General features: G+C 37.6%; 1 protein-coding gene across 13 annotated transcripts; it reads left to right on the plus strand.

The window, feature by feature from the left end:
- The first annotated feature begins 12,243 nt into the window (after nucleotides 1-12,243).
- LOC110939702 (probable phytol kinase 3, chloroplastic) lies at nucleotides 12,244-16,815 on the plus strand. Of its 13 annotated transcripts, none has more exons than XM_035975670.1 (9): nucleotides 12,244-12,600; nucleotides 13,081-14,493; nucleotides 14,582-15,265; nucleotides 15,593-15,722; nucleotides 15,794-15,861; nucleotides 15,929-16,060; nucleotides 16,127-16,242; nucleotides 16,318-16,432; nucleotides 16,508-16,815. In XM_035975670.1, exons 3-9 carry the CDS (start codon nucleotides 15,111-15,113, stop codon nucleotides 16,686-16,688), a joined length of 897 nt encoding a protein of 298 aa, XP_035831563.1. In that variant the 5' UTR covers nucleotides 12,244-12,600; nucleotides 13,081-14,493; nucleotides 14,582-15,110; the 3' UTR covers nucleotides 16,689-16,815. The 13 variants fall into 13 exon arrangements, with proteins under 13 accessions (XP_035831563.1, XP_035831564.1, XP_035831562.1 ...); XM_035975671.1 differs by having other exon boundaries at nucleotides 13,081-14,459; XM_035975669.1 differs by having other exon boundaries at nucleotides 13,081-13,135; nucleotides 14,292-15,265.
- The last annotated feature ends 5,354 nt before the right edge of the window (nucleotides 16,816-22,169 follow it).

Consider the following 22,169-nt stretch of genomic DNA (forward strand, 5'->3'; position numbering starts at 1 on the left):
TTAAAATGATTTATTCTTTCCTTTGTAGAAAATATGTCGAACTTATCAAATCTTGAATTCACTGTACTTGAAATCTCGGGTATCAACTACCCATCGTGAACTCTAGATACTAAAACTCATCTAGAAGCAAAGACATGTTAGAGAAAACTTTTCTCAACGTTTCATTCATCCAACATGCTCCTGACGCAGTATTATAGAGAACATAAATTTACCAAATATAATGATCTAATACCATGTTTGTTAGTCGCGGAGTAAAATAACAAGGTCCATCTACAAAATTAGTAAATGCGACCCGTTATTTAATGTTGAAACTAATATTATGTTTCATTTAAAAACTAGTGATGTTCGATTCATAGTTGTATGATGTTTTTTTATCATACTCAAACATGCAATTTCTTATATTTAACATGTTTTATTATTTCCAGAAGAAATGTGTATACCAGCTCCAGCAGAGCTATTATTGGTGATGAATGTCTGGTAGACAGCGGTAGTACTAACACTATTCTCAAAGACATGAAATTTTTCTCTGAGTTGTCTCCGGCAGAGACACCGATTAGTACTATATCTGGTGTCAGTAACCTTATCGAAGGCTCCGGAAGAGCACACATAACATTATCTTCGGGTACCCAATTAACAATTGATAATGCACTATATTCTAGTAAATCCAGAAGAAATTTACTTAGCTTTAAAGATATTCGAAAAAACGGTTACCACCTAAAAACAATATCTGAAAATAAAATTGAATATCTTCAAATTACTTCAAACAAAAATGGTCAAGAATCCATTGTTGAACAATTAGAAGCATTATCCTCTGGATTATATTATACTAATATCAATCCTATCGAATCATACATGGTGAGTAATCAAAAACTATTAGATAAAGACACATTTAATATATGGCATGACCGTCTAGGTCACCATGGTAGCATAATGATGAGACGAATAATCAAAAGTGCCACCGGGCACCCTCTCAAAAACTTAAAAGTTTTGCTACCACAAGACTTATCATGTGCAGCATGCTCTCTGGCCAAACTTATAACTCGGCCTTCACAAACTAAATTGATACATGAAACCCCATCATTTTTAGAAAGAATTCAAGGGGATATTTGTGGGCCTATTCATCCTCCGTGTGGACCATTCCGCTATTTCTTGGTCTTAATAGACGCATCCTCAAGGTGGTCACATGTGAGTCTATTAGCTACTCGAAATGTAGCATTTGCCCGACTTTTAGCTCAAATCATACAATTGAGAGCTAATTTCCCCGACAATCAAATTAAAAACATCCGGATGGATAATGCGGGAGAGTTCACATCTCAAGCGTTTAATGACTATTGTATGTCAATTGGGATCAATGTTGAACATTCAGTACCTCACGTTCACACACAAAAAGGTTTAGCTGAATCTTTGATTAAAAGATTACAAATAATCGCTAGACCACTTTTAATGAGATGTAAACTACCATCTTCTGCATGGGGACATGCTATTTTGCATGCTGCTGCACTGATTAGATTAAGACCAACTGCTGATCATGAATACTCCCCATTGCAACTGGTCTCCGGACGAGAACCAAGTTTGTCCCACCTCAGAATTTTTGGTTGTGCGGTATATGTACCAATACCGCCACCACAACGTACTACAATGGGACCCCAAAGAAGACTGGGTATCTATATTGGGTTTAACTCCCCATCCATTATTAAATATTTAGAACCAATGACAGGAGACATGTTTACAGCACGGTATGCTGACTGTCATTTTGATGAAACAATGTTCCCAGACTTAGGGGGAGATAAGAACAAAGAAAGACTGGTAACACAAGAAATAACGTGGAATGCATCATCGCTATCAAACCTTGACCCCCGAAGTGGTCAATGTGAATATGAAGTCCAAAAGATTATACATTTGCAAAGAATAGCGAATGAATTACCAGATGCATTTACAGACACGAATAGAGTGACAAAGTCACATGTGCCAGCATCAAATGCACCTGCTCGAATTGAAGTAATCCCAGAAGCGATTACTATACAACGAAAGCGTGGGAGGCCAATCGGTTCCAAAGACAAAAACCCACGGAAACGAAAAGAGCAAAGTAACGCAGTTGGTGAAAACTCACAAAAGGTTATAAATGAAACCCCGGTAGAGGTAAATGTCCCGGAAGAGACAACTATAATTCCAGAGGAAGATGAAGTTTCAGAAGAAACACCGGTACCGAACGAAAATGAGATCTCTATTAATTATGTACAAGATAGTACAATGTGGAACCGGAATAAAACACGTGTTGATGATATATTTGCATATGTTATAGCAACGGATGTAATCAATGAAAATGATTACGTACCTAAAACTTTGGAAGAGTGCATGCACAGAAATGATTGGCCAAGATGGCAAGAAGCCATAAACACCGAATTGAATTCGCTCAAAAAGCGACATGTTTTCGGACCTGTAGTCCGAACACCCATATACGTCAAACCAGTAGGTTATAAATGGGTGTTTGCAATAAAGAGAAATGAAAAGAATGAGATTGTACGATATAAGGCTCGACTTGTAGCGCAAGGGTTTTCCCAAATCCCAGGAGTTGATTATGAGGAAACGTATTCCCCTGTAGTGGATGCGATAACCCTTAGGTTCCTAATCGGCCTCACAATCTCTGAAGGACTTCATATGAGACTAATGGATGTCGTCACCGCATACTTATACGGGACACTTGAAAATGACATCTACATGAAAATTCCTAAAGGATTAAAATTGCCTAAAGCATTAAAATCAACACCTCGAGATATGTGTTCTATAAAGCTCCAGAGATCTTTATATGGTCTCAAACAATCTGGTCGCATGTGGTACAATCGACTTAGTGAATATCTCGAAAAAGAAGGATACAAGTCTAATGTAATCAGTCCATGTGTTTTTATTAAAAGATCACTCTCAAATTTCACTATAATAGCAGTCTATGTTGATGATATCAACATCATCGGATCTCCTGAAGAGATAGAGAAAGCTGCTCAGTTGTTAAAGAAGGAATTTGAAATGAAAAAATTATGCATCGGACTACAATTTGAGTATCTGTGCAATGGCACATTTGTCCATCAATCAAACTACATCCAGAAGATGTTTGTACGTTTCATTATGGATAAAGCGCATCCGTTTAGCGTACCTATGGTTGTCCGACCGCTAGATCCACACAAGGATCCTTATCGCCCTCAAGAAAAAGGCGAAGAAGTACTAGGTCCAGAAGTACCGTACTTAAGCACGATCGGTGCCCTTATGTATCTCGCAAATAACACAAGACCTGACATTGCATTTGTGGTTCATGTACTAGCGAGATATAGTTCGAATCCATCACGTAGACACTGGAATGGTGTAAAACATATATTCCGATATATTTGTGGGACACAAGACTTAGGTCTTTTCTATCAGAAAGATCAAAAGTCCCAGCTTGTTGGGTATGCTGATGCCGGATACCTATCAGATCCTCACAAAGCAAAATCTCAGACAGGTTATGTTTTCACATACGGTGGCACAACAATTTCTTGGAAGTCGACTAAGCAAACACTTACAACATTATCAAATCATGCCGAATTGATCGCATTGTATGATGCTGGTCGAGAATGCATGTGGTTGAGATCAATGATCAATCATATACAAGAAGCATGCGGACTAGAACAAATCAAGAAAGACCCGACGATTATTTATGAAGACAACGCTGCTTGCATAACTCAAATAAGAGAAGGCTACATTAAAGGCGATAGAACAAAGCCCCATCTCACCAAAGTTCTTCTCAACATATGACTTACAAAAGGAAGGGGAAATCGATGATTCGTCAGATCAAGTCAAGTGAAAATCTAGCAGACCTGTTCACAAAGTCGTTACCTAGAAGCAGTTTTGAGCACTTATCACATGAGATCGGGCTTCGTAGATTAAAAGACGTTAGTTAAATTGAGGGGGAGCATTATACACGCTGTACTCTTTTCCTTGACTAAGTTTTGTCCCATTGGGTTTTCTTAGCAAGGTTTTTAACGAGGCAGCATAACTGGTCCTGTAGTATCAGTTTATTATATAGGTCCTGAAGTATCAATTTAACATCATCCCGAAGAATGTTGTTAATAGTGTATAATGAACCGCATGTATATCTGAGGGGGAGTGTTAGAAAACCAGATATACATTCCCTAATAACTCTTTTGGCAGTTATATAATAACTGTTTGACCATTAACATCCCCTAATAACTATTTGACGGTTACCATCTATATGTCAGTTTTCACCATTTGTTATAGAGATGTATGTAGAGATTTGTAATTGAGTATGGGAATAATATTCAAGATTCAATACAATTTCCACATTAGTCAGATTAGTTTCTTATCAATATATATATTTTTGCAAATTTCTTTTATTCCCTTTGCTCTCCAAAACTTGAATTTATGACCCTTTTTTTAGTTTTTGTCTTTGGCAATAAACAATCACCCTATTGATGACCGTCAATACATTGCCGGTTTTCTTCAACTACATATTCTACATTGATAAATCATATTTAATTCAAAATAAATTGGCATGTTGACATAAATGGTCCCTCTCATCCAAATAACTTGGCATATTGGAGAGTTGAATGGACACGTGTTGCCATATGATTTGATATAAATTTCTCACGTTGACCCCGCTAAAATCAAAGCTGTGAAGGATTGGATTGTACCTAAGTCTCCGTCTGAAATTCGTTCTTTTCTTGGTCTTGCTGGTTACTATCGTCGTGTCATTTCTAACTTTTCGAAAATCGCCCTTCCTCTTACCTCCTTGACTCAAAAAAGAGAAACCTTTTATTTGGGATCCTGAACAAGAGGAATCTTTCCAAACGCTCAAGGACATGCTTTGCAATGATCCTATTCTCGCGCTTCCCGATGGTAACGACGACTTCGTCGTGTATTGCGATGCTTCAAACCTTGGCTTTGGTTATGTCCTTATGCAATGAGACAAGGTTATCGCTTACGCATCGAGGCAACTCAAGATACATAAGAAAAACTACACTACGCACGACCTTGAACTTGGCGCTGTTGTTTTTGCCTTAAAGATTTGGCGACACTACCTTTATGGTATTAAGTGTGTGGTCTTCACCGACCATAAGAGCCTTCCACACATCTTTAACCAAAAGGAACTGAACATGCGTCAACGTCGTTGGGTAGAGTTGTTAAACGACTACGACTGCGAAATTCGCTACCATCCAGGAAAAGCGAATGTAGTAGCCGACGCTCTTAGTCGTAAAACTCATGTTAAGGGTATTAGTTGTCTCCAACTCGTCAATGATCTTCAAAGCCGCATTCGTGAAGCTCGGTATGCCTCTATTAACGAGGGTAGTCTCTCCCTCGAGATACGAGGTGGTGTTGAAGAAGATGTTAAGTCTAAATCCGATTGTGACACCTGTGTCACTTCAAACATCAAACAAATACCAAACCAATGAAATATTGTATTTCATACTTGGGATTTGTATAAATATGTGTATCGTTTGCACATATCAATTCTTGTTCGATTTCAAGCTCTAAATCGCTTTCTGGAAAGTTATACGCGAACTGATGCGTAAACGTAGTCAGTTTAACGGGACAAACACTCCGGAATAGTAACATAGGCTTAACACACCTTAAATAACCTTTACATAACTTAGAAATAAGTTTTGGATGGTTTGGTGTGTTAAATCAAATTTATTCGATCGCAGGGACTATTTGTGTCAAACTGCGAAAGTATGCCGATTCGTGTGGTGATGAACATTCCGGAACTTGATCATAAGTTAAACATACCATAAATATCCTTTACATAGCTTAGAAATAGGCTTTGAGGGGTTCGGTATGCTAAAAAAACTTTATTGATCAATACGGACTAAAAGCGTCAAAAAGTGCATAAGTTTGCATTTTCGCGCATATCTTACGTTCTAAATATATCCGGACATCCAAAAATTTATGTAATCATTAAAATATATTATTTTAGTGATTGGCATGATAAAATTCCATTCGTCGCTTAATTTGGATCGTTTTTGCGTCTGTTACGACTTCCGTCGTGATTAACTGAATAACGCAACCGTACGACCAAATGAACCGACATCCGAGATGTTTTTGAGCATGTTTTAAGTTTCCTATACTTTAACTTCATTTTAGAGCTTTGAAATGGGGTTAACGGGGCTTAAACGTGTCAAAAATGCATCGAAAATCAAGTTTGGGGCTTCAAGGACTAAATCTGCCAATTTGTGAAAATGTCTGGTCTGCAGGTCCCGTGCGGAACGTATGGGATTATGGATGCGGTCCGTAAGCTGCTCCCAGGTCAGCAGATTTGCAGAAACATTGAATCTGGTCTTTACCACCTATTCCAATGGTTTTTAACCATTGTATTTGCACTCTATAAACTGGTTTTGAGTACCCCATGTATTGCAAAACCTTGTGCCCAAGTGAAAGGCCTAAATTGAAGCTCAAACTTTGAGAAACGATCTTAACGGTTCTTCGAAATCTATATAAACCCAAGCCCTTCATTCATTTTCTTCACACTTGATCTGAATTATGCTCTAAGTTGAAGCCTTTGCTTCATACCTGAGTATTTTGGATCAAGATCTTCCTAGCTTGGACCCTTTGTAAGTTTCTTTCATGCTTTTTATGTATTTCGAGCATGAAAGTCAAACCGTGTTTGACTTTCTACATTGACCAGTTTATGGTCAACACGAAGTTCGTTTGAACTTCGCAATGTGAGCGTAATCACGATGGTTATAGTCCCAAGTGACTATACCTACTGATTACCACGTTGATTATTGATTAGGTGTAGTGACGAGTCGTAGTTTTGGCCAAAATGCGTATTTAAGCGTATTTTGTAACCAAACTATTCTTGGGTATCAAAACCGTTTGTTTTGATATCTAACTTGTTTTCAAACCTTGTAAACATGTTTAGCTCGTCACTTTTAGTTTAGTGCTTATATAGAATCGTAAGTCACGCGGTCTAAACAACCGCTTAGACTTTTGAACTAGACCTGTTTGGTCGATCATTAGGATCCAACCAAACATGTTTAGTGGCCATAGTTGTATAGGGAATAACCTTCTGAGGTTATACCTAATGGTCACTTCGTTTAAGTAGTTGTATGATAGGTAGTTTATATGCGTTAGGAAAATGACCAAAATACCTTTTTACGTATAAATTCATTTTAAGCATATGTAACCTAAATTTTTATCTATAAACTGATTAGGTAACATTAATAGACATGTTAAGGCATATAGTACTTGTCATAGGACTAGTTAGACGGTCCGAACGCGTTTTACGCGTTAAAGTAGCGCAAACTACCTAAACGGGTCGTAATGGGTCGTAAGCACATAGGTTAGGTTTCGATTTAGTATGTAGGCTTTGTTAAACCATGTCATATGAGTTCTAATACTCATTTGGTTTACGAAACCTCATCCTATCCGATCTTCCGATTTAGCTCCGGTTTATTTACTTGGTTACCTATATTAGGTGTCGTTTGATTCCGTGATCCCTCTAGCCTTGGTTTGTTGTTATTCAAGACTTCTAAGCATCCTCATGTGAGTACATAGTCCTCTCTTTTACTGTTTTCAATGTTTTGGGGTGAAATATGTGTACTTATTTGTTATGTTCATGTTTTCAAAAGTATAATTTGATTATACATATTAATACTTATCTTTTGACAAACTGAATGATTATTAATGGTTTAAACACTAATTTTTTTTAAAGATTATAAAATTAATTGTTGGATAGTACTTATTTTATGTTCACCAGACCGATTGGTAGTATGATATAGCGCTATAGGATTTGACACCGCATTCCTGTTGTCATGGAATGTCAGAAAACGATATTTTATCCAAATAGGGATTGCCTTTGTGGTATTTCTATAGTCTCAAAGGTGTATTTTGATACACTCGGGTCTGAATGAATTCTTAAATCACATTTTTATTGTATATTTTGTTATACTCCCAAAAGTATAGTTTGATATGCTCTCATGTGTGATAATGTACAAAACCAACATATATTTTGTTAATTATTAAAAACATAGTTTGATATGTTATTTATAAAACCAAAACCTAGTTTAATATGTTATTTATAAAATCAAAACATAGTTTAATATGTTATTTATAAAACCAAAACATAGTTTAATATGTTATTTATAAGACCAAAGCATAGTTTAATATGTTATTAATAAAACCAAAATATACTTTTGATATACTACTGAAAATTATTATTTTGACGACTAAAGTATATTTAATATACTATTTGTTTAACGATTTTGGAACTGAAATATATTTTAATATATTACTTATTTGACTTTCTTAAAACCAAAGTATATTTATATATATATATTACAAACCTTTTTATCAAAATGTTGTTTTACAAACAACATATTTTATATAAACTCATTTTACTTGGTTATTTATTTACCTATGCATTATTCGGTTATATCATCTGATTTCTTATAAATTTTAGTATGATTTATAAAAGAAAATATTTTAAGGTTCATGACTATTGTTGATTAAATATATTTTTTTAAAACTTACAAGTCATGAATCCTATTATAATAAAACCTATGTATCTTACAGACATTTTTATGCTGACGTACCTATTTTTACACATGTTTCAGGTACTGTTATGTGATGATTGTTGATGCATGCTATACATAGGATGGACTCGTGCATTAGCGACTTTAAAACTTGAAAGATAATATTTGTATTTATCTGATTTGTAATAAAACAATGAGTTCAATAATTCAATAAAACGAAATTATTTAATCCATGGTTTTTAAACAATGATTCTGTTACGACACTTCCCGACGTTTCCGCCACGACTAGCTGTTTTACGTGGTCGGGGTGTGACACGATGGTATCCTATACTATCTCAATCGCAAGGATTGGCAAGGTTGCGTATCGACTGGACCTACCTGAAGAACTCAACAACGTTCATCATGTCTTCCATATTTCAAACTTAAAGAAGTGTCTAGCTGAAGAAGGACTTCAAGTTCCACTCGAAGATCTTCAAATCAACGAGACTCTGCATTTCGTGGAGAAACCTGTCGGAATCATGGATCGAGGAGTCAAACAATTGAGGCGCAGTCGAATTCCTATCGTCAAGGTTCGATGGAAAGGAAAACGTGGCGCTGAGTTTACTTGGGAACTCGAAAGTGATATGAAGACTAAGTATCCGCAACTTTTCGTTACTTCTTCCTAAATTTCTGGACGAAATTTTCTAAAGGAGGGGAGACTGTAACGCCCTGTTTCTTCGTACTTTCCATAATTAGAAAGCATTGTTTGTATTTCTATTTTTGAAAGTCTTGTATTCTTGTAATCGTCTTTTCGTTGTAATCATTGATAAATCCGAGACATTGATCGTAATGAAATGAATCTTTTATACGTACGTTTGTTTGTTATATGAATCATAATTCTCATAAACATAAGTTTAACTCATCGTATATTCGTAATCCTTGAATTTCCGTACGTTCCAACGCTTGATCGTCCAATTACAAACTAAATTATATGTTTTACACTTGGTTATTCGATCACAAGACTTAACTCTTTGCTTTATACTTATTTGATACATAATCATATGTTTACAAAACATCACTTGTGTTTTACATGTTGACATGCTTATAAACCCCTAATTTCATGTTCCATACACATGGTTGGCTTTGTTTTATGTTAGAAATATGTTAATACTACATTAATATACTACATGTAACACTAATATACAACTTATATTGTAAAAAAGAAAAAAAATAAGAAGAATATAAATAACACATGTCCGTTCGCTGCCATTAAAATGGCTTGAATTAATTTTGTTGTTCTAGTTAGTTATCCTCCACAATATAGCTACACTCTTGTATTCCCCACCAAGACTGCATTGAAACTAAACCTTGAAATTACTTCCTCTTTTATTCGACCTTTTAATCACAATGACGTAGCCATTGTCCTTTCTGTAACATCCCAAGTTTTGGGCATGTTGATATGTTCAAATAGAAATTTACATGGGACTTACTTATATATGAGGAGACGAGTATTATATATAAAAAAGAATTTGCTTAGAATTTTTATAAATGAAGACTTACAAAGTGTGATGTTTTTAATCATAATAGCAAGTTGAAAGGACGATAAAAATGAAAGTTATAACTAAACTCTTAATTAAGATATGAGTAAAACTACCTCATTGTAAAAAGGAAAATATAAAATTAAATAGACATAGAATTCTAGTTTGGAACTTCTAGTTTGGAAATTACATTGGATGAACAATTAAAAGTAGAGGGGCTAAATGTTAAATAGGGTAAAGTGGATAAATGTCATCAGAATCAATCAATCATACCCAGTAAAATCTCACAAATAGCAAAGCTATTGGTAGGGTCTGGGGAGGGTGGGATGTAGGTACACCTTACCTCTACCTCTAGGGATAGAGAGGCTGCTTCCAGTGAGACCCTCGGCTCCAAAACACCCAGGAAAGAAATAAATAGAACATGAGGTGTATGTGCGTGTGAATCAAGCTACCAATATAACATGAGTGGTGAAAGATTGCATGGTAAACAAGGCAAATATAACACAAACAACCTATACAAATAGATACATATCTACGACCATACACTATACCTAAAAACACAATTGTACCCTCTCCTAGAAATCCTTAACCTTAATCCTATGTCTCCACGAGCTCCTATCATGGACCATGTTCTCAGAGAGGTGCAATTTTTGCAAATCCTGCCTAATCCACTCATCCCAAGTAATTTTGGGTCTGCCTCTACTCCTCCTCTCTTCCACCTCGAGAGTTTCAACCACTCTAACGGGCTCTATCGTCTGCCTCCTCTTCACATGCCCAAACCACCTCAATCTTCCCTCCTTTATCTTATCTGATATACTAGCTACTTCTAACCTCTCCCTAAAAACATCGTTTCTTATCCGGTCTAACCTTGTGTGCCCACACATCCATCTTAGCATTCTCATCTCTGCTACATCCATCTTGCGTGCTTGTACTTCCTTAATGGCCCAACAGTCGGTTCCGTATAACATAGCAGGTCTAATTGCAACCCTATAAAATTTCCCTTTCAATTTTGTTGGGAACCTCTTATCGCACAATACCCCAGTGGCAGCTCTCCACCTACACCATCCAACCTGGATGCGGTGGGCAACGTCACTATCTATCTCCCTATCCCTCTGAACAAACGATCCTAGATACTTGAACTTATTGACCTGCGGAACCACTTGCCCGTCAATGGTGATCTGAATGTCCTCATCGTTGTCTACTCCACTAAAATCACAATACAGGTACTCAGTTTTAGATCTACTAATCCTTAAACCTTTGCCCTCTAAAGTTGCTCGCCAGTCTTCTAACCTCGCATTCAGGCTTTGTTTACTATCAGCAACTAACACAATATCATCTGCGAAAAGCAGGCACCATGGAAGAGCCTCCTGAATTAACTTTGTCAACTCATCTAGGATAACTGCAAATAGAAAGGGCTCAAAGCAGACCCTTGGTGAAGTCCTACCTCCACAGGGAAGGAATCAGTATCCCCTACAGGCGCTCGGACAGTAGTCTCAGTCCTAACATACATATCCTTAATTAAGTCTATATACTTCCTAGAAACCCCTCTACTCTCCAAACTATCCCAAATCAGTCTACGTGGCACAGTGTCATAGGCCTTTTCAAGATCAGTGAACACCATGTGTAGGTCTCGTTTCTTCTCCCTATGCTTCTCCATCAATCTCCTTAGAATATGTATTGCTTCCGTAGTCGATCGCCCTGGCATGAAACCAAATTGGTTTACCGTGACTTGAGTTTCTCTTCTGATTCTCGTCTCAATTATTCTCCCATAATTTCATAGTGTGTCCTAGCAACTTAATCCCCCTGTAATTCCCACAACATTGGGCATCCCCTTTGTTCTTATACACGGGTACTACTACACTATTCCTCCATTGATCTGGCATTTTCCCCGATTTGAAAATAGAATTGAATAAAATAGTTAGCCAATGAACTCCTTCTTCTCCCAAGCATTTCCATACCTCAATCGGTATGTTATCTGGCCCAACTGCCTTTGCCCTTCTCATCTTTCTAAGAGTTGTTCTCACCTCCTCCCGTGTGATACGTCGACAGTAGCCGTTATTCCGTAGTTGCCTTCGAGTAGGTGAATCATCATTTTCTTGCTGGTAATCCCTCCCGCCATTAAAAAGATTGTAGAAGTACATTTGCCATCTCATCTTAATGTCGTGTTCTTTGACTAAAACGCATCCGTCCTCTCCCTTTAAAAACTTCACTGCTCCTAGGTCCTGCCTTCTACGTTCTCTAGCTTTTGCAATCTTGAACATGTCATGCTCCCCTCCTTTGTTTCCAGTCGATCATACATCCGCTTGTAAGCTGCGTTCTTCGCCTCTGACACTGCCTTCTTCGCTTCTCTCTTGGCCTCCTTATATCTCACCCTTAAAACCACTTGCCCCTCTGGGGATGAAAACCCATGACATCTCTCTTTCTCACTTTCGAAAAAATTCAAAACATCAAGAATGAAAAAAAAGGGAACGACGGTCAAGGGTGGTAGGTCATATCCACCTTCAAATCCTTGCCTAACTTAATTGCATGAGAGATATTCTGTTAAATCAAGAACCCTTGCACTCCAGGTATAAAGTTTTAACCCAACCCATATTGTGGAGTAGTTATTGAGTTCATATGAACGAATAAGAGATGAAAGCTTAATAATTTGTTGTTGATTTATGCTCATATACGATTTTTACATACTAGATTCATGAGTAAACTATATAATCACGATGATTTCTTGAAAAATTATACATTTGGTTGTGGGTATAGGATAGGGTCGAACCCTATGAATGTGTTTTGGTTGTATGGATGAAACAAAGATGATATTGTTTATCGATAGTCTATTTTTATTGCAAATTGGTTATATAAAGATTGTGAAGAAATATAGGATTGAAAGGGCCATGAATATAACGAATTTTGTAAACAAACTTTAGATGCACATAAGGTGTTTGATAAAATGTCTTGAATGAAAAGACAAAATTTAACTTGGAATTACTAGTAAATGAATCATCGATATAATGTTTAAAGAAGTTTAAGTTTACTTAAATTGTTGACTTAAGTAGGTAAATGGGTCAACAGGTCAAGCTCGATTGCCAAAGGGGAGCCCTCGTTGTAAAGGTAAGTAGTTCTTATTCATAACTACTCTTGTATGATGAAACTTCAAATGTCGCTGATTTTGTAGAAATTTAATTGACCGAAAGTAAGCTAAAGATAAGAATTAAGAAGGGGGAAATTAACAAAAAGTATTATATATGGTATGAATTATCATTAACATGTATCTAGATGATATTTTGTTGGTCGAAAGCCAAAAAAATAAATAAATAAATAATATGGTGATAAAAACTCATAGTGGACTGTTTTGGCTTAGTGCTGAAAATTCAGCTTTTATCCAGGTATTAACCGGTTTTTACAAATTCATAACAAATCAATTGGTTGTCCGTTTGGGGCATATTTTATATCATTTAAAATCTCCAGATGTCTAGTTTCTTCATAATTTTAGTACAAATGAAAACATGGCTATTAAGTGGGTTAAGTTGGCTTATTACAGTAGCTGCGCACAAAGAGCTGCACAAAAAAAGGGTTTTAAATAAAAGTTAGTTCAGATGAACCTTTTTAAAAATACTAGACCTGAATTGTTGGTTTGAAACTGTTGTTTTCATCTTTTAAAGTGTTTTTAAAGTATTTAAAAAAGCTTGCAATGTAGTATGCAATTACTTGCATTAAGAGGTCGTTTTGACCCATTTGGATTACCTTGGTCACTATAACTTTATAAACTGGGAATGGGTCTTTTTGACCTATTTTGATTGTTTTGGTAATTATAACTTTATAAAGTGGTAATTATAACTTTATAAAGTGGGAACGAATCGTTTTAACATATTTAGATTGTTCTAACTTTATAAAGTGGGAACGAGTTGTTTTAACACATTTAGATTGTTTCGGCGATTATAAATTTATAAAGTGGGAACGGGTCGTTATGACCCATTTAAATTGTAATATTGATTACTACAGGTTGAAAGCGTGATCACGGGTCGTTGTGACCCATTACAAGTGTAAGTGTTTCTGATGGCGTTATATGAGAAGCCATACGAGCATTTTACATGTTGAGATGTCATATTTATGAGATTTTCTAAACTCGCATAATATATTACATTCAATATTATTCTATATCTCATCCACATTGATGTAAGAAAGCTTACAAGATATGATAAGTTGAAAGGTATGTTTTTATGATCGAAAAACTATTAAAGTATTATCTTTTTAAGTGTATTTGTAGGATGTGGAAACATGCAGGAGTTGTAGGAACGAAAATGGGTGAAAAGAATAGAAAAAAAATGGATTAGAGTTGTAAGGGGTGTTACATACACCTAACTCAACGTGTGATACGCCACTCTAGAGAAGTGTACACTCAGAAGGGTTTGTTGTACGCCCGACCCGGCGTATGGTACTTCGTGTCTTTGAGTCCGATGAGTTTTGTAGTATGATGATTCGGTTTGATTTGGTGTTATTGTGTATGTACGATTCATACATGTTATAATGCTAATTCATGGTGTTATTTTGACCCAGGTAAAGCTTGTATCTTAGCGTGGGATTGGATTTAAAGTGGAAGATTAAGTGCTCTGGATGAAACGTGGACACACATCATAACACTTTGGTTATGTATTATAAAGGTGTTTAATGGGCAAAAGTTTATAGTTAGCCTTAAATAAACAGTCAAGTTTTCTACTTTTCATATCTTGATATTTAGTTGATGGAACTCAAGTTTATGTTGTTAGAAAAAAAAAAAAAAAGATTGGGACCATATTCCGCACTAAAATATGATATAAAGTCATTACTAACTTTAGAGTGTTACACTTTCCCGTCTTCTGTACCCAATCCACCAATTCCTCACATAACGAAAAGGTCCAGTTTGTATCAAAAGAAAATATAATTGGGTAAGAGCCTTTCTCATACTGCTCACTACCCTCTCCCTGGTTGGGATAGTCTTGCTCTACATAGCTCCGCTCACCACCGTAACCGTGGTCGGGATAGTCTTGTTGTACATAGCTCTGCTCACCACCTTAACCGTGGTCAAGATAGTTTGGCTGATCAGGATATGGTTCACCTGCGTATCCATAATCCAAATAGTCGTGTTGTCCGTACGAGTCTTCCACAAGGATATTCAAGTCCAGCTGCACCATATTGTCACGATAACAAACGCCAAATACAACCTCCTCCTCCTCCGTCGTGTTGGAATGCTTATCGTACGAGGTAGAAATAGCGGTTCCGTCGTAAGAATCTGGAACAACGGACTCGTTAGAGTATTCATTGAAAAGGCAGTTGCTAAACCACGACATCGTATTTTGAAGAAACACTACTAAAACAACAAAACACCCGAAAGAATGAAATAATATCATGGTCGTTATCTCTATACGTTAGCCATAGTTGACAAAAACATAAAATATTTGTTAGGTAGCATTTTGACTACCAAACCAAATAACAGAGATTTGAAGTGCCGAAGTGAAAAAGGTTATGTTAGGTTAGGGAAATCTACTTATTCTAAAAACCACCCATAATATTGTCATTGTTCTGATTCAGCTCCAAGTGTGCAGCAAACATGTTGTTGCCCCTCGCCGGAGATCTTTGCGCCTTGGCTTTGACGAGCTGTTATGCCTTGGGGTTGCTTCGATTATTTGAAGAAACTGCAAAAAGAGGGCTTTTCAAGCAGGTACTTTACTTTTATTATATCGAGGAGATCGACTTTCCAAGTCAAAGTAATAATTCTTTTTGGGTTATCAGATGCTAAACAGGAAACTTTTGCATATAACATTTGGACTGGGATTCATGTTATTCTGGCCTCTCTTCAGGTAACAAACTGAAGTGAACCAAAGGGTATTTATTTACACTCATGTCCATCTTCTTACATTGGTTTAGTTCGGGCATTCAAGGAGCAGCGATGGCAGCTCTCGTTCCTGGTGTCAACATAGTGAAAGTGCTTCTCATAGGACTCGGAGTTGTTAAAGACGAGGCTACCGTCAAGTCTATGAGCAGATTTGGAGACTACAGGTTGTTGTTTTGATTTATTTATAAATAAGTAGCTATGAGAACAGATGTTGAGTTGTTTGTTACCAGGGAGCTTATTAAGGGCCCTATGTACTATGCTATTACAATCACTCTGTGTTGTGCAATCTACTGGAGAACGTCCCCGGTTGCCATCGCCGGAATTTGCAATCTCTGTGCTGGAGACGGTAATCCTTCTTCTTTCTTATTAATGGGCTTATTTTTGTCCTTACTAGTGTATGTATACATACAATACAATACAGGTATTGCTGATATTATCGGGAGGCGGTTTGGAAAGAAAAAGATTCCTTATAATAAAGATAAATCATTTGCCGGCTCAATTGCCATGGCTACAGCTGGTTTCACCGTCTCTGTCGGGTATTCATTCATTTTGCCCTCTCCTCCTCCTACTACTTTTACAATTCGGGTTATGATGGTTGGTTATATGTATAGGTACATGTACTATTTTTCCATGTTTGGCTATGTCCGTACAAGTTTCAAAATGGTGCTTGGTTTCTTGGTGGTTTCTCTCGTGAGTGCACTCGTCGAGTCTCACCCAATTTGCGCCAAGCTTGATGACAATCTCTTGGTTCCACTTGCCTCTGTGTTGCTAGGAACTTTGGTATTCGCATGACAGCCCTGCCCTCTTTTAATCTACTCTCATGTCAAATAAATTTCTTACATCTATTGTTGGCTAAATTATATGGTAATTGTTATGATTTTTTTTTTTTTGGCAAATTGGATGGTAAAAGTGAACGAAACATCACAAGTTTTCAAGCTTATACACCACAACATACCTTCAAAATACATACTCTCTCAAAAGAAAATATGAACCCAGGAAACCCATAGTTAACTTATGAGTAGTTAAATATTGTTGAAGATACAACGAATACAACACAAGCTTTTCATGAAAAAAAATTAAAAAATATATGTTATATCTGTGGCGGGACAAACGGCAAAATATCAGCTAATTCCGTACAGCTAAATCACTGTCTCACTATTAATTAAGTGCATTGGACTTAATTATGTTATGATTGAGTCTCATAAGTCTAGCAATCCCCAGGAAATGCATTACATTTGCATATCACATGATCGTATTCGCTACGTCGCGATGCGATAAAAATTATTACAATGACCGTTGGTAGATTATGCGGTCACACTATTCATGTCAGGAAAGTTCTGGTACTGTCTGAAACGCCATACAAAAGGCATAAAATCATGTCCAATGGAAAATACATACAAAATCCTAAATGGGGAAACAAGTATATATGATATTTATACAAGCACCATATTGTTCGAATCCGAGCTATAAAAATTACCATTTCTAATAAACCGATTATAATTTCGTGATTTACGAAAACAATATGATCATAAGATAATGTAAGTATCATAAAATTATATCAAGGGCATTATGTATATTCTAAGAGTATTTAAGCAAGTATTATTGATGTGTCGGAGCGTGTACGGATTTTTTTAATATATTTTTAGTACCTTTTTACCTTTTTATCAAGTTTTAAACTTATAAAACATGATATAAAACTATCACTCTCTACAACACGCTAGGGCAAGTGTATCCATCGTTGGCGTAGTATAGTGATGGTAAGATACCGAGGCCGTCTAAGGACACAAGAGCTTTTAATACTGGAATATCGTCGACGTCTAATCGAACCAAATATAGAGAAAATTTTTGTTTTTGTTTTTAAATAAATAAAAATGAAGAGATAAAATAAATAAAAAAGATAGACAAGATAGAATCACTTGGATCCGACTCTTCATTTATGTATCCTTTGATGATTTCCTTGCTTTGGGTTTTTAAGAGATTATCTTAGTTTTTGTGGCATGTCCCTCTTTTGGATGCAACGCTAACCTCAGCCATATTGGTCTGAGTCAGCAGGGATATAGTCCCGTAAGGCCGGATTATTGAAAGATAATTAAGTTAGTTATTAATGCAAAAAGTGGCATGTCCCTCTTTTGGAGGCAACGCTACCCTCGGCCATATTGATCTAAGTCAGCAGGGATACAGTCTCGCAAGGCCGATTTAAAGATTTAATAGTAGTTAATTTATAAGTGATAACAAGCCGTTCTTACTTCCCCCGGTTTGATGCTATCTGCCTCAAGGGAAGTTCTAATAAGCTTGAATCCGGTCCTCGCAGGTGTTTCGCGGGCCCAGTTTCGTCGAGGCCCATTAAAGGCCCAACACGTTACGTAACTATATACCGGACTTTCTGCTTCATTCGTCACTTTTAGAAAACAAGAAAACCCTAGAGCTTTCTTTCTCTGTTGACGGCAACCTTGTGTCCCCGAAGCCCCGAATCGATCTAGTTGTTTTTCTATTCATCGCGGTTAGTGTTTAACTTTGTGTGATTGCTTTTCTGTATCGTCAATTACTGTTCTTGCTTGAAATCATTAGGGATCATGCTAGATTATGGTTGTGTTCATGTTTGGTTGATGAAATTGGCTAGGTTATGATCTATATTATCGGTTACTATTACGCGTGTCGAGATTGAAATTTCTTATTCTTGGTGATCGGATTAGGATGATAGTATGGTAGAATCTGTGATGCACTTTCATGTAATGACTAACACATATACTAGATGATCTAAGGTTAACAATGAATACGAATATGCTATGAGTGGTAATCCATGATATCGATGATTCTGATGATTAATTTATTGAATGATTACTGTATGATTGATGATGTTGTTGACGGCTGTTAGCAATGATTAGGGTTTCTGTGATTTTGTAACTGTCACGACGTAACAGATGGTTTTGACGAAACCACTTAACGACGAAACAAACATGACGAATCAAATGAGTTTCGCCGAAGACGTTACGACGAAACAGAAGTATGTTTCGCCGAAGGGATCACGACGAAACAGATAGTGTTTCGTCGAAGGGACTTAACGACGAAACAGGGGTGTTTCGTCGGATGGGTAATTTTGCACAATAACTTGATTTAACTCTGTTAAGTGTTAACTGGATTGATTAACTGCCGTATGATGATGAACATGATTTGTATGAACTAGAATACGTGCTTAGTGCTATTTGATGATCATTGATTGTGCTTATACGTGAACTTCGTGAATACAAACTGATTATGTACACATGCGTACTTTAGGACGTGATTGAATTAACTGTGAGCACGAACTTTAGCATACCGAGCAAACCAAGGTGAGTTCACACTCATACCAAGGCATGGGATTCCCGGTGGGTAGGGAATGTGATTGAGCAATTACTTGTACTTATACTGCTACTAGACTATCTACCATCGTCCTCGGATGCGAAGGACCCATACGTAAAACCTACGTATACTTGTACTTATCACTGTCCTCAGGTTGTGAAGGACACTTACGTAAAACCTACGTAAACTTATACTCACTACTGCCTCGGGTTGTGAAGGTCACTTACGTAAAACCTACGTAAACCCCCGCGTACCACTGTCCTCGGGTTAAGAAGGACACTTACGTAAAACCTACGTAAACTGTCACACCCCCAAAATCCCACACGCGGAGTACCACCGCTTGGAGGCGTGACTGACCAGGATCAGACCATCAATTATATCAAACATAGCATTTAATAATAATCATAAGTATAATTGATGTTCAAAACCAAACGTTATATATGTAGCGGAAGCATTAAATGTAAAACCCAAATCATAAGTATCAATGTGTGAATGTAAAAGTGTTTAATATGCATTCACATGTCCTTGTCCACAACGACCCGCTTCTCCTCTGGTGCAAGCTCCAAATATACCTAAGGTCCTGCAAGGCATGCAGCAAATAATCAACAAACTAGTTGAGCGAGTTCACAGAAAGTAAGTTCATAACATAATGCATAAGTATAGCTAGTGGGGGCTTCCCATACTAGTGTGTACTAAAGGTGGGGGCTTCCCATGTTTATCCTGGCTAATGAGGGCTTCTCATTAACGGTACTTACTAGACTAACTTCCGACCATGTGTTCTTCTTTACCGAGAACAGGAAAACGTACAGGGTCACGTAGGCTTTACGTGACGTGCCCTTCCCCGAGGACAGTGGTACGCGTGGGGGCTACGCAGGCTTTACGCAGCGTGGCCTTCCGACCTGGAAGCCAGTGAATGGTATTGGGTTACGTAGGCTTTCCGTAACGTGTCCTCCCGACCCGGGAGACATATGGCAAATAATCTGGGTTACGTAGGCTTTACGTAACGTGTCCTGACTAACCTGAGGACGATGGTCTATAGTCTAGAGAAATGCGTAAGTACGAGTAATCATTCCACATTCAACATATCCAACCCAATTCCCAACCCGGGAATCCCATGCCTTGGCTGTGTGAACTCACTTTGGTTTGCTCGGCAGATACACAAGTGAACAGGTAGCAAGTAATGGTCAATCACGTCCTATCATGCATTTATTCAAGTCAGGTTCGATTCACGTATAGCACGTAGGGTTACACAGAGGTAACAAGTTGCAAGCATAAGTCATGGCCCAAACAAAACTAATCAAATCGTGCGAGTGGTAACCAATCCGTCCGGATGGGCATTCCGTGCGGGTGGCATTTCGTGCGGATGGCCACTGGTCCATCCGGATGGAAATCCGTACGAGTGACACTCATCCGGGTGACAGTTCATGCGATTTAGCAGTCCGTCCGGATGGTCAATCCGTGCGGGTGACCATCCGTCCGATTCATTTGGTTCGTCAGTCCGTGCGGACAGTCAGTTCGTGCGGTTGAACAGTTTAGCTCGTGCGGACCGTTGTTTCGTCCGGATTGACAGTTCGTGCGATTGCCAATCCGTCCGGATTAGCAGTTCCTGCTCGTGCGGTCCAGCTAGCTTGTGCTATCAGATTAGTGTGTGCGAATAGTTAACATATCCAGATTATATGCACATCGGTTACAATCATACCAAAGTTTCCATATTTACAATAACACTAATCCGTTTCAACACATGATGGGTTTAGATCAAACAGGCAATTTATCCTTAAATCCCTATGAACCCTAATCCAAAATCATGAGCTATTTGTACGAACATGTATCATAATATTCAATCCGACCAAGCATAATAATATAATCGAACCGGCCCTATATCATTATCATGCAATTCTATTATAACAAAACATCGAATACAATCAATCAATTATACAAACCGAATCGTTCACACACATAACACGGCCGACCGACTTATCAAATCCCATTGATCCATCCGAACATATATCAATTCATAACGGCCGATTAACATCTATGTCCGGCCGATTAGCAAATCTGTTCGGCCGGTTATCATTACACGAATCGTTCAACAGCAATCAAATCAAACAATCATACTAACTGAATCGATCAATCATATTAACATCATGACATCATCCGGCCGATTAACAACTATCCAATTATCATACAAGCAATATCCGGCCGGTTAACAAACGATCCGATCAATACACATTCGATTAAATCATAAAATCACAATTAAACACTAACTGATTAAGAAGAGGTGATCCGATTAAGAATGATGTCCGATCGGGAATATGCTTGTCGTCTTGGGTTCGCGAACGAGAGGGAGAGAGAGTGTTTAGCTAGGGTTTTGTGTGTTTTTGATGTTGTGTTGTAACAATTGAGAAATAACCAAATCCCTATAGTTGTTTGCGCATAGAGGGAGTGGGCCGAGCCCATTCGGTTATCCCTAAGGGTCCAACTGCAAGGTGTAACCCAAAAGGGCTTGTGCGGTCGAGTGGTGTTATATGGTTTGTTTTGTTTGTAATTATTCATACATATACGTAACACATGTAGCACATAACATTTATATCATGCATTCATATAAACAATATAGTTCACGTAAGCATACGACGTCATACAAGGTAAGTCTAAAGTACGAGTTGTCACATTATCCCCAACTAATTGGAAATTTCGTCCCGAAATTTTGGTATGCACTCACTGAGGAAGCTAGGTAAACTGTACTGTTCACTGATTTTCCTGGGGTGTCACATCCTCCCCCCGTTGATCTGGAATTTCGTCCCGAAATTCCGAAGTAGTAGCTTCAGCCTCAGTAGTGGTAGCATTGGTTTCGAATAACAGGGGGTACTTTTCTGTCATCCTGTCTTCGCGTTCCCAGGTGTACTCTGAGCCACGTTTGGAGTTCCAACGAACTCG

Source organism: Helianthus annuus, chromosome 7 (genome assembly GCF_002127325.2).
Source record: "Helianthus annuus cultivar XRQ/B chromosome 7, HanXRQr2.0-SUNRISE, whole genome shotgun sequence".
NCBI classification, from domain to species: Eukaryota; Viridiplantae; Streptophyta; class Magnoliopsida; order Asterales; family Asteraceae; genus Helianthus; species Helianthus annuus.